Below are 13,610 nucleotides of genomic sequence, written 5' to 3' on the forward strand. Positions count from 1 at the left end.
TGAATAGTTTTTATGAATTTATAAAATCGAGTGTCAAAGCTGATGCGGGATGACGGATTCTGGTCTGTCTTCCCGACGTCATAACCTTTTTTCGACAAGTCCAAATTGGTTGGTTCCACTTCTGGGAGTTATTTTTTTGAGTTAGGAACCAAACCCAATTGGAATTGTTTAATTTAGTTCGGTAATGAATTTTATAAAAATAAAACAATTTTGTTGCGCGCTGAAATAGCTGCACATACCTTTCTATATTGGAAGAATTTTTATGATTTTTGGGTCTAATAGAAAAATATAATAAAAATATTTTTATAAACCTAAGACATTTATTAAAGTCTGGTAAAAATTTAATAATTTAATTCAAATGTTATCCTATGTAATTAAATGCATCTTCGCATGCTAAAATCTGCACGTTTTACTCGTTATTAATCAACAAGTTCATTTTAGGCTTAATCGGTGGTTTTGGTTAGTTGAACGGTTTTAGGGGCCTCGGCCCAAGTGTTGGGCCTTGGGCCAAGTTTTGGGCCTTGGGCCAAGTTTTGGGCCTCGGGCCAAGTGTTGGGCCATGCGCCAAGTGGTTGGGCCTCGGGCCAAGTGGTTGGGCCTCGGGCCAAGTTGTTGGGCCTTGGGCCAAAGTGTTGGGCTTGGGCGGCCCATTAGGCAAGTGTGTCTAATAAGTGTTGTTATGATTCTTGACTTGGTGATGACTTGTTAGTTAAAGTTTCATAAGTTGATGTTTAATTCATGAGTTTAGCTAATTTAGTATGTAATCTTAGGTGGTTAGAATGTTGTTCATGCTAGCTTTCCTGTGATTATGAGACTTTGTTGTTTTGACAAACAAGTTAGTTTATGTTTAATTCTTGATTGGAAGCCCATCATGATGATTATTTGTTAGTATTAGGTTGCTTGATTGTAATCTACTATTTCATATCATAAAACAAAAGAAAACTCAAACCCTAAACCTATTTGCAGCCGTCGGACTTGGACCCCCCCTGCTCGTTTTTCTTCTGCCCAGCCAAGTTTCAGCCGTGAAAACTTCAATTCAAGGTCGGTTTTATGATTCCCCATGTCTTTTACACCTTAATTGATCATATTAACGCGCTTGTTGGTCGTTAAGGTTGAGTTTTGATGATAACAGTTTGCTGACAGATTCGTATACGTTTATTGTAGGGTCTGTAACGCGATGATAATCCATTGTTTTTGATCTATTCTTGATTCCATGATATTCTACTTTGAGTCTAATTTCCAGAAAGGTATAATGCGTAATTTTTGGATGAGATTTGAATGGTTTTTATGAATTTATAAAATCGAGTGTCAAAGCTGATGCGGGATGACGGATTCTGGTATGTCTTCCCGACGTCATAACCTTTTTTCGACAGGTCCAAATTGGTTGGTTCCACTTCTGGAAGTTAGTATTTTGAGTTAGGAACCAAACCCAATTGGAATCTTTTAATTTGGTTCGGTAATGAATTTTATAAAAATAAAACCATTTTGTTGCGCACTGAAATAGCTGCACGTACCTTGCTGTGTTGGAGGAATTTTTATAATTTTTGTGTCCAATAGAAAAATATAATAAAATATTTTTATAAACCTAAGACATTTATTAAAGTCTGGTAAAAATTTAATAATTTATTTTAAAGGTTATCCTTTGTAATTAAATGCATCTTCGCATGCTAAAATCTACATGTTTTACTCGTTATTAATCGATAAGTTCGTTTTAGGCTTAACCGGTGGATTTGGTTAGTTGAAAGGTTTTAGGGGCTGAGGTAAAGTAATTGGGTATGGGTTGGGTCTTGGGCCAAGTGTTGGGCCTTGGGCCAAAGTGTTGGGCTTGAACGGCCCATTAGGCAAGAGTGTTCTTACGGTCTAGTTTAGTAACGCGTTATGTACTATTTACATGCCCTTACTTGTGAGTGTGCACTTAGGGATTTCCTAGCTCGTTGCAGGTGTTCGATCGATTCCAGGTGAGTTCATGATGCCCCCTTTTAATCTTTTTACGTTTAGGGCTAGCATGCACACCGAAATCCAATTTTATGCGATTTTACCCGTTACAATTATTTGAATGGTACTACATGGTCTCACTCGTGATCGTGCATTTTGAAAGTTTTATTTGAATTATTTTATATGTTTTAGGATATTTTAGACTTGTTTATGGTCTTGTATCCTTTAAGGTTACGTACATTATTAATGGTCTAGACTCGAGGATGTTAGTAGACGTGGTAGTAATTGAATATGAGTAGACCTATTTACTTAGTTCCCTTGTGGGATGATTTATATATATATAGATATATGTATGTATGTATGTATGTATGGAGGTATGTATGTATGTATGGGTATGTGTCACCTTATAGCCTACGGTTGTGTGATGATATTTAGTTCCTCGTGACTAAGAATGATGTGAGTAGGCTTATTGATGTGTGTATGCATAGTGATTCACGGCCGGGTCAAATATATTACTCGGATTGTACCCGTTGTGGAGAGGCCCGTGCGACGTGATCATCATTTTGGCGGGTCAAATATATTACTCGGGTTTTAAAATCCCGTGGTGAAGAGGCCCGTTGGATGTTGAGCCGCGATCGGGTTAAATATATTACTCAGGTTGTACCCATGGTGGAGAGGCCCGTATCACGTGCTTGGATGTGTGAGCCGAGACCGGGTCAAATATATTACTCGGGTTGTACCCGTGGTGGAGAGGCCCGTATCTCGTGCTTGGATGTGTAAGCTGTGACCGAGTCAAATATATTACTCGGGTTTGACCCGTGGTGGAGAGGCTCGTGTCACATGCTTAGGTCTTACCGCGTCCGGGTCAAATATATTACTCGAGTCTTGACTCGTGGTGGAGAGGCCCGTGTACGTGTGTTCGACGATGAATGTATTACTTGGTGAATTATATTATTTATTTTATATTTATCCTCTCTATTGTTTATAACTATAACTTTGAAATAAAGTATGAATTATTGTTTATGAAAACTTGAACTCACTTAGCTTAAGCTGACTTTGTGTATATGTTAGATTGACCTTCAGGTTAAGAAGTGGATGCTACCGCTTGGACGTGCTGGATGCTACTCGGGAGGTTGAAGGCATTTCTGGTCAAGGATTTCAAATAAAACGGATATTTTATTTACATTCGATTTTGGACACTTGTACCCGTGTTTGGGACTTTTAATACTTAAACTTTTTCCGTTGTTATTTACTCTGAACTGGTTTTAAATACAAAGAATTGTTTGGTTTTAAATTTTTGTGAAATTGTGGATGTGATTACCAACTGTAGGATTCCCGGGATTCGGGGTCTTACATTTGTTCGGTTAGTCATTTACAAAGATTTAGTACTAGAAAATTACCGTATCCATGGATTGACACTCGGTTCTTGCCGACACTTTATTACAAACGATAGGTACACTTGCCTTTCGTGTGTGGTTTAGTTGTAGGTGAAAACCTATTTTTAAAATCCGATTTGTGTGGAACTTTTATCCAAATTTATTTATATATTCACACACACGTCAACTACCCAACGCTATCTGCGATAAAAAACGTATGGTTTCTATTCCAAATATTCAATTCTCCTCCAATGCTAATGAAGCTAAAGCTCACTGGCTAAAAAGTTATTTACTTCATTATGAATATAATACATTCTTTCAAAACAAAGAGAGACAATTAGTAAATTTTCTTTATTTTAGGCAAGGGTATTTTATCATTTTTAAGATATTGTATTCAGTTCCTTCATTCCTTTTTTAATATATCCAACATCACAAGTAATGATTCATTCTAATATCATATAGGAATTAAACTGGATATTAGAGTGGTGATGTTCTGGTTGTTTCTCTTAAACATTTCATTCACTCGTCCATTATATTCCTCTTATCTAATTCTTTATTCAATATCAAACGAATCCTTATCATGAAATATGGACCTCTTTGTTCTTATTTGAGTGGTTACTAAGTTTTATAACTTTCATATTTTGCTTTGAGGCCAAAATAGCTTAAAACATCATTTTTCTCTAAAATCACAAGTCTACAATTTTTAATCTTATAATTCGATTTGAACTTCAATGATTCTTTTGCTAGTGTTTCATCCATAGTGGGTGACTAGATTAACACACTCTTTTCCTTGAAATTCTGTTGTGGGTCAAATTTGATCAAAATTACTAAGAACATGCATAAATACTTGTGAACTTTGTTCATATTTGTTTAGGCTGAGGGTAATGGTCTCGTGGATGGGGGGCGCGGAGGCCCGGCGTGGTCACCTGACTCGCGAACACCGCTACCACCTTGGCGCGGGGCAATCCGCGTGGGAAATATAGCCGTTGGGGTGGTTTTTTAAAAAAGTTTTTTTTGTTTAACCTATAAATACCAATCCACACACTCCATTTTAATTAAAACTCACCCCATTCTCTCTTATTCTCTTAAAAAACCATACTTTCCCTCTACCAAAACTATATTTCTCTCCATTTTTATAAATGGCATCGTCTTCATCTTCTTCGTCTTCGTCTTCCAATTCTTCCGAAGAAGACGAACTCATTTGTCAAGCGGTTCAAACGACGATAAATTTTTTGATCGATCAAAGACGCCCTCGAGCCCCATTATTCCGGCAACCACGTCTTTGTGATCGAAAGACTACTAATGAAACTTTGATACGTCACTAAGTTAGCCCCGATCCCGCATATGGTGAGGAAAGTTTTAAAACCCGTTTTCAATGACTAGACGATTATTCATGCGTCTAGCAAATGACATGCCGGAGCACTTTGAGTATTTTCAACAAAGGGATGACGCTAGAGGTCATCCCGGGTTCACGCCTACTCAAAAAATTACCGCCGCTCTTCGGCAACTAGCGTATGGTGTTGGCTCGGACATGTTGGACGAGTATCTACAAATGGCTAAAAAGACCGGACGCGATTCGCTTAACCACTTTTGTAAAGGTATATAGTTTTTTTTAAAATTTTATTATTTACATTTATTTATATAATTTTAAATAATTATATTTAGGGGTCATATCGCTATACAAGCGGAGATACTTACGTAAACCAACAATGTATGATATCCAACGCATATACAAGGTGCACAGTGAAAGGTATGGTTTCCCTAGGATGCTCGGTAGCCTCGATTGTATGCATGTTGGTTGGGCTATGTGTCCTACTGCTTGGCGAGGTCAATTCCACCAAGGTGATCACCCCGGTCCTACTATTGTACTTAAGGCGGTGGCGTCACAGGATCTTTAGTTTTGTCATGCGTTCTTTAGGGTTGCCGGGTCAAATAATGACCTCAATGTTATCGATCAATCACCGATATTCGATGACCTTATTGACGGGGTTGAACCCCCTCAGGCTTTTTTTGCAAATGGAGAACACTTCAAGTACGGGTACTACCTCGTTGATGGTATTTACAGCGAATGGGGGACACTAGTTCAAGCTTATGCGTCTCCACTTTCTGACAAACAAAAGTACTTCACGAAGAGACAAGAATTAGCCAGAAAAGATATTGAAAGGGCGTTTGGAGTCCTAAAGAAAAAATGGGCAATATTGGCGAATCCAATAAAATTTTGGACAGGAAAGAAGATAACGGAAGTCGTCTACACGTGTGTAATCCTACATAACATGATACTAGAAGACGAGGGTCACGCTATTTGTTAAAACTACCAAGGTGATATTCCAAGACAAGAATCGACGATCACCAATGAACAACGACTAGACAACTTAAATATCATCAAGAGCCGTGAGATACACGACAACCTTCGGCATGAGTTGGTCGAGCATTTGTGGGATAGAAGACCCGATAATCTTGTATTAGACTAGTAATATTTTAAATTATTATTAATGTAATGTTGTATATTATTATTAATTCAATCAAGCTCCGGATTACCTGGACCACTACACCCTCTGGGGCTTGATCCTGTGCCACCTTACCGCCTACGTGTCGTAAATATATTGGATCACTTGGGCTTGGATCAAGCCCCAATACCCTTAGCCTTACATATTTTATAGTTTCTTTAAGCATTCGTGTGGTGATGGATGATTCATTGAGCTATGACCTAGAACATAAATGGATGAAAACTACTTATGTGTAAAATAAATTAATGCATTTATGAGCATTTACGAAAGTCATTAATGGTGATGGGTGTCATTGAACCTTAAACTAGGTGGGGTACGTTTTGCTGTTTATAATGGCATACGGCCTTGAGTTAGACGCCCATAATGTATATATAACATGCAATCACAAGGTATTTATGCATTTAGTAGACTATTGGTCTATTACACAATTTATACATTAAGTATTGTACCTTATGTGGCCATTGAGTTTTGAAGCTTGAAACAACAAAGAAAGAGTTCATGAATTGGTTTTGACTTTTGAACTTGGTCATGTTGGGATATATATATTTTCCTTTTAACAACTTGGGCAACGAGTATCCGTGGTAACAAGTATGAGAGGAGTAGTGTTAATAATTATAGATTATAATCTTAGGGATAGGTTAAAAAACAAAGTACAACAAAAATGAGAAGGGTGAGAAAAAATATAATTCATTAATCTTAGATTTGAATAGTGAAGATTAATTTAAAAATAAAAATTAATGCAAAGAGCATTAAAGTAATAACCAACTTATGATAACTTTCTCTCTCTAAATACGAGACACATGTCATTCCCTCATAATTTTAAAATGTTCATAACTTTTTCATACGACATTTTAAAAAAAATCACCATAATAACAAACATTTTTTTTATCTTTAATATGTGTTATATAACAAGCGTTTTCACCATATGAACATCATGTTGTTATATAAAAATAAAAAAAATAGTGGGTTTTTATATTGTGTTATTTGGTTGTTTATTGTGTTTTTTAATTTGGTTTTTCTATGGATTGTGTTATAGATTTTGTTCATTGTGTTTTTCAATTGATACTCATATTAAAGATAAAAATTAAAAAAAAAATTACGTCACAACATTTGTCTTTCTATTTATTATTGTGTTTAGTCATTGTGTAACACGTTCATTGTCTTTTGTTCGGAATTGACATGCGACATTCACTTGATTTGAGAAAAATAGTATTATGTTCATTGTGTATTACATTCAAGTCATTGTGTAATATGCGGTTTCTATTGTGTTTTAAGTTTCAAGTCATTGTGTTATATGTATTCATCATTGTTTACGTTTCAGGTCATTGTGTTATATTTATTAGTCATTGTGTTTTACGTTTCAGGTTATTGTGTTTTATGTATTAGATAAGTTGTTGTTATTTTTCATTATATTTACATATTATTATTATATAGCGGTGTTATTAGTATTAAAAAAACACAATGATGAGTTGAAAGATACAATGGCGAAAAAAAACACAATGGCAAACAGAAAGACACAATGACGAAAAAGGACACAATGGTAAGCAAAAAGGCATAATGACGTAGTTTTTGCTTTAATTTTTATACAACAAAATCATACTCATATGAAAGATAAAAAAAATTATTATTATGGTGAATTTTTTTTTTTGAATTCATATATAAAAGTTATAGATGTTTTAAAATGATAGGAGAATTAACATATGATTCGCATGTGAAGAGAGAAAATGTGTATTATTAGTCTATTACTTTTATATTATTTTTATTTTGGTCTCCACTTGACACATGTGAATTAATTATGTCTTTTCACACTTTTAATTTTTGTTAGCATTTATATAATAACTCAACCCTATAATCTTATATACTTCTAATATCTAAGAAATTTTATTCTGAAACACTTAGGGTGTGTTTGGGATTCCTTATTTAAGTTAAAAAGGCCTTTTTGTGATAAGTTGAAAAGGTGTTATGGCTTTCTAATAAGGAGTTTCCAAAAAAGTGTTTGGATTAACATAAGACAATAAGTTGTTTTTTAAGATATAAATGACCAAAAAGGATATTTTTGTATAAGTGAATAAGTTTGGTGAAATGGAACTTGGAAGGGTGTAATGGGTATTCTAATCCTATAAGGAGATAAGTTAGCAAACTCCAACTTATTGAAAACCCTTATTTTGGCTTTGTTGATAAGGAGATTTGGAAAAGGCTTTATGTGTTCCCAAACACTTTCTTAACACAAAAAAGACTTATTCAACCATCATAAGTCATAATAAGAGGAAAATAAGGAATCCCAAACACACCCTTAATACAACATAAATATAACAAATTAATTTATTGCCGTTGTACTCATTCATCTTTTCTATTTTTTTGAAATATGTAACTAAAATAAACCAGCTTTTGATATATAAAATATTATATAATATCTGTTCATAAATAATCTTGGACCAAATTAATAACATTTAATTTACATGAATTCAATATAACAACGTCGAAGAGTTAAAATTTTATCAAAAAAACAAAAAATCAAACACTCACTTTCGTGGAAAAATAAAACATGTTGGCTTTTCAGAACAGATAGTTAAAACTCTACCATAACGAAGAGACGTGAGTGTGTACACAATCCATAGCACATAAAATGGGTACAATTGTACAAACTCAGTGTAACACCCCGGCTTAAGCGGAAACGTCCGAGTGTAACGTACAGATTGCTCAAACACACGTGACACTATTAAGTGATTATAATAACATTAATTCATTAAATTGCCAAGTACACAAGTTCAAATAAGAACACAAATTGAAATCAAATCATAATAAAAACAAATATCTCGTTTATTAAATAACCTAGTTATTCTAAGTGTCTTCTAGTCCTTCATCCTCTAATCACGGTACCTGTAACATATGTATAAAATACGGTCAGCTATAAATATAGCTGGTGAGATTTCCACAGTTTAAATACTACGTAAAATCCATACAATTCCATGAAAACTTGTGAAAAGCACATAAGGGTTCTTTACATTCGATGCAATGGACCTGAGTGTAAAGAACAAACGAAGGTCCTTTCCAGTTGGGGCTACCAACGTACTTGGATAATGAGGTCTCTTTTCCACTCGATACAAATGGACATGAGTGCAAAGGGGGGCGTATGATCATACTTAATGAGACAACCACTTGAATTCCACGAATATAACAATTAACCAAATAAGCACACAAGTCCATGATTGAATTGTAGTTTGTAAGTAATCGAAGTAATAATACTTGAATTTTATAATGGATACATATGCTACCCCAAAACATTTAAAAAAAGGGGTTGTGAAAACTCACCTTAGTAATTGAAGTAAAAAAGGAAAACTCGAAAGCGTTGAAGATGGCAAACAATTGAACGCGTCACGAAAGCCAAAATGAGAGATCCGCACTAACTATAATAGGTAAAACGAGGCTTAATTGATAATCGTACGGGCTTTTTTATTGTATAACTTGAAAGGTGTTATTTTATATTACTTTTATATTCTTGATTATTTTATTATTATTTAAGCTTTAGCGAAAGGTTGGTTGTAATATTAATTAGCACTAACGAAGTTTATATGCTCGAAAAGCTTGAATTAGTGTTTATAAGTTGAAAACATAATTATTGCTTTAACGAGATGATTTTTAGTAAATTAAAGGTTACGTTACGATTAGTAAATGATTTTTAATAACGATTTACGAAAACGAAAGACTTGGTTTTTAAATGTAAATTGGTAAGATACATTTTATAATTAATTTACATAATTTTTAGTTAAATTAAAAAGGTTTTTATAAGTTTATTTTGATTTTTCATTGATTAAAATAATTAAGTAGAGAATAATAATTTAAATAAACTTATAAAAAAAAAGAAAACGGTTCTGACCCGGGGTTTCGAACCCGGGTCTGTGCGTTATGGGTATGAGGTATTAACCAACTGGTCTAGGATGGATATTCGTTAATTAACTGGTTTCAATTATGTATATATAATATTAGTTTCTAATGATTTTTAATAATAATTATAATAATAAATAAGCAGTTAACAAAAAACAAAAGGGTTGACCCCAGTTTCAAACCCGGGTCTCGCGTGTGATGAGGACAGGACTTAACCAGTGAACTAGTTTTGTAATTCGTTAACAACATGGAAATAAATATATAAAGATACAAGCTTAAGTTCATCTTCTCTAATTGAAACCCTAGGTTTTCAATTGAAGAAAATGGTTCCATGAACGTTGATTAAAGCTTAGGGTTTTGTTTGTTGATTATACGCCGTTAATATGCATACTTTAATCACCTGATTTTGGTCTTAAGTTTGCCGGAAATGAACTCGCCGGAGCCGGACCTTGGAAGAAAAATTACGGGTATTATAGAGTGATTTAGAGAGAAAGAAAGGTATGAGCGAGTTTTACAGTGTCCTAAGCCCCTATTTATACACTCAATTGGAGCATGTACGCGTTAAATTTGTTAATGGTGATTCCGTGATTTCCGGCGACTATTACGGGTCAAATCCGTGGTTTAAAGTTTGTTATAATGCAATTAATAAGTTGATTACGATGTAATATCAACGATATAACGCGTTAAACTAACAAAACGGGTCAACGATTGAGGTTTGGAGGGTGTTTGGGACTTGCCGGCGACGGCGGCCGGAAAAACGGGCAAGGGGGCGGGGTTAGGGTTGGGTTATATTTTAAATAATATAATTTAAATAGTATTTACATTTTAGGCCCCTCAAGTTTCATAAACATTTTAAATATATTTTTAATTCTTTTAAGTTAATATAAGTTTTCGATGTTTACACTTTTGGCTTTAAACTTTATAAACGAATTATATAACATTTGGTTTTGGATTGTTTACGCGATTAACCCGCACGACTCAATTAATGTTTAAGGCTCGGGATTTCATAAATAAATTGGGCATAGTAATAAATGAACGAACATCGAACATTAAGTGTCCGAAATACTTTATTAAATGATCAATAATACATCGAAACGACCCATTGGGTCGGGTTTACAAATACAAATACGAATCGAAATTGACGAATGTCACAGCATTCCCTACTTTTGAAAATTTCGTTCCGAAATTAGGTTAAAGAATCCGTATCAAACAAATGGGGATACTTAGTTCGCATTTGGTCTTCCCGCTCCCAAGTGAATTCAGCGCCTCGTTTAGATTCCCAACGTACCTTTACCAAAGGTATACGACTACGTTTGGTCTCTTTCTCCATGCGGTCCATTATTTCCACCGGTTTCTCAACAAAGTGCATAGATTCATCGATGCGAACTTCGTCAATTGGTATGTGGAGATTTTCCTCGGCTAAGCATTTCTTAATATTCGACACATGAAACGTCGGATGAACATTCACGAGTTCTTGCGGAAGTTCAAGAGTATATGCCACGCTACCAACACGATCGAGAATTTTGAAAGGTCCAACATACCGTACCGAAACGAACAACACCCTTCCAAGGAGATACCTTGAGAAGAACACGATCACCAACATTGAACTCAAGAGGTCGTTGACGATTATCTGCGTAGCTCTTTTGACGACTACGAGAGGCTAAAAGATTTTGTCGAATTTGCGCAATTCGATCGGTGGTCTCTTGGACAAGTTCGGGACCGGTGATTTTGGTTTCACCAATCTCAATCCAACAAATCGGAGAACGACATTTACGACCATAGAGTGCTTCAAATGGAGCCATACCGATGCTTGTGTGGAAACTAGTGTTGTAGGAAAACTCGATCAAATGAAGGTGAGAATCCCAATTTCCACCAAAATCCAAACACAAGACCTAAGCATATCCTCAAGCGTTTAAATCATTCGCTCGGATTGCCCATCAGTTTGAGGGTGATAGGCGGTGCTAAGGTCCAAACGAGTTCCCAAAGTAGTTTGCAAAGATGACCAAAAGCGAGAAGTAAAACGACTATCACGACCGGAAATAATACGCAAGGGTACACCATGACGACACACGATACGTTGAACATAGATTTGAGCGAGTTGGTCCACCGAGAACTTTTCGTTGATCGGAATGAAGTGTACGGACTTAGTTAAACGGTCAACAATAACCCAAATTCCATCGTGGCGGTTTCGAGTGGTTGGGAGTTTGAATACGAAATCCATGGTCACATCTTCCCATTTCCAAATTGGGATGTGCGGTTGCACGAGTAAACCAGATGGTCGCTGATGCTCGGCCTTAACTTTGGCGCAAGTAAGGCACTTTGCGACGTACAATGCAATGTCTTTCTTCATGCCGGGCCACCAAAATGTGGACCGTAAGTCGAAATACATCTTATCCGCACCGGGATGAATAGAATATCGTGACTTATGAGCTTCGTCCATGATGAAAGTACGAAGATCGTTACGATTGGGAACCCACAAACGATTAAGGTAATATAACAAACCATCACGCTTAGTTTCAAGTTGAAGCTCAGCGCCACAAGACATTTCGTCGTGCATATTACCCTCGGTGACTGGGACATGTTGGGCTTCAAAGATTCGGAGATCGGTTTGGACGGTCACACTATGAAACAAGATAGATTTCACATGGGTCTTTCGGCTAAGAGCATCGATTACAACATTCGCTTTACCGGGATGGTAGCGGATTTCGCAGTCGTAATCACTAAATATTTCGGCCCATCGACGTTGCCGCATGTTCAAATCCTTTTGGTCAAAAATGTGTTGAAGACTCTTGTGGTCGGTGAATACCACACATTTTGTGCCATAAAGGTAATGTCTCCAAATTTTCAACGCAAAAACAACAGCACCAAGCTCGAGATCATGCGTCGTGTAATTCCTTTCATGAACTTTGAGTTGCTGTGAAGCGTAGGCAATGACTTTACCTCGTTGCATAAGTACACAACCGAGGCCTTGGTTAGAAGCATCGCAATAGACAACAAAGTCCTTGTTGCCCTCGGGGAGAGCAAGGATCGGCGCATCGCAAAGCATACGTTTGAGAGTTCGGAAGGCTTCATCTTGCTTTGGTTCCCACACGAAAGGCTTATCCTTGTGAGTCAAAGCGGTTAAGGGCAAAGCGATCTTGGAAAAATTGAGGATGAAGCGACGATAATAACCTGCGAGACCAAGAAACGAACGAACTTCGGTAGGAGAGGCTGGAGTCTTCCAATTCTTGATGGCTTCAACTTTGGCGGGGTCAACGTGAATACCCTTTTTGTTTACTATGTGCCCCAAGAACGGACTTTCGCTTAACCAAAATTCACACTTCGAGAACTTCGCGTAAAGTTATTCCTTCCTCAAGAAATCAAGGATGGAATGAAGGTGCTTTGTATGCTCGGTTTTGGACTTAGAATATATGAGGATATCATCAATAAGGACAATCACGAATTTATCTAAGTATGGCTTGCATACGCGGTTCATGAGGTCCATGAATATCGCGGGTGCATTGGTTAACCCAAATGGCATAACCCTAAACTCGTAATGTCCGTATCGAGTTCGGAAGGCGGTCTTGGGTACATCATCTTCATGCACGCGTAGTTGATGGTAACCCGAACGAAGATCAATCTGGGAGAAGCAAGAAGCTCTTTGAAGTTGATCGAAGAGATCATCGATGCGAGGTAAGGGGTAACGATTTTTTACCATAAGCTTGTTGAGCTCGCGGTAGTCGATACACATACGGAAGGAACCATCTTTCTTCTTGACGAACAAAACAGGTGCGCCCCATGGAGACGAACTAGGGCTGATGAACCCTTTTTCCGAAAGTTCTTGGAGTTGGGTAGACAATTCTTGCATCTCGGAGGGTGCGAGACGGTAAGGAGCCTTTGCAATCGGAGTTGCACTAGGCACAAGGTC

The 13,610-nt window shown here is 36.5% G+C and overlaps 1 protein-coding gene across 1 annotated transcript; it reads left to right on the forward strand.

The window, feature by feature from the left end:
* Positions 1-5,020: 5,020 nt before the first annotated feature.
* LOC143587959 (uncharacterized) lies at positions 5,021-5,620 on the forward strand. Its single transcript, XM_077069103.1, has 2 exons — positions 5,021-5,061; positions 5,230-5,620. The coding sequence occupies exons 1-2, from the start codon at positions 5,021-5,023 to the stop codon at positions 5,618-5,620; spliced, it is 432 nt and encodes a 143-aa protein (XP_076925218.1).
* Positions 5,621-13,610: the final 7,990 nt, after the last annotated feature.

This window comes from Bidens hawaiensis, unplaced genomic scaffold, assembly GCF_021521415.1.
Source record: "Bidens hawaiensis isolate Kalapana, Puna unplaced genomic scaffold, B.hawaiensis_p1.1 tig00035932_1, whole genome shotgun sequence".
NCBI lineage: Eukaryota > Viridiplantae > Streptophyta > Magnoliopsida > Asterales > Asteraceae > Bidens > Bidens hawaiensis.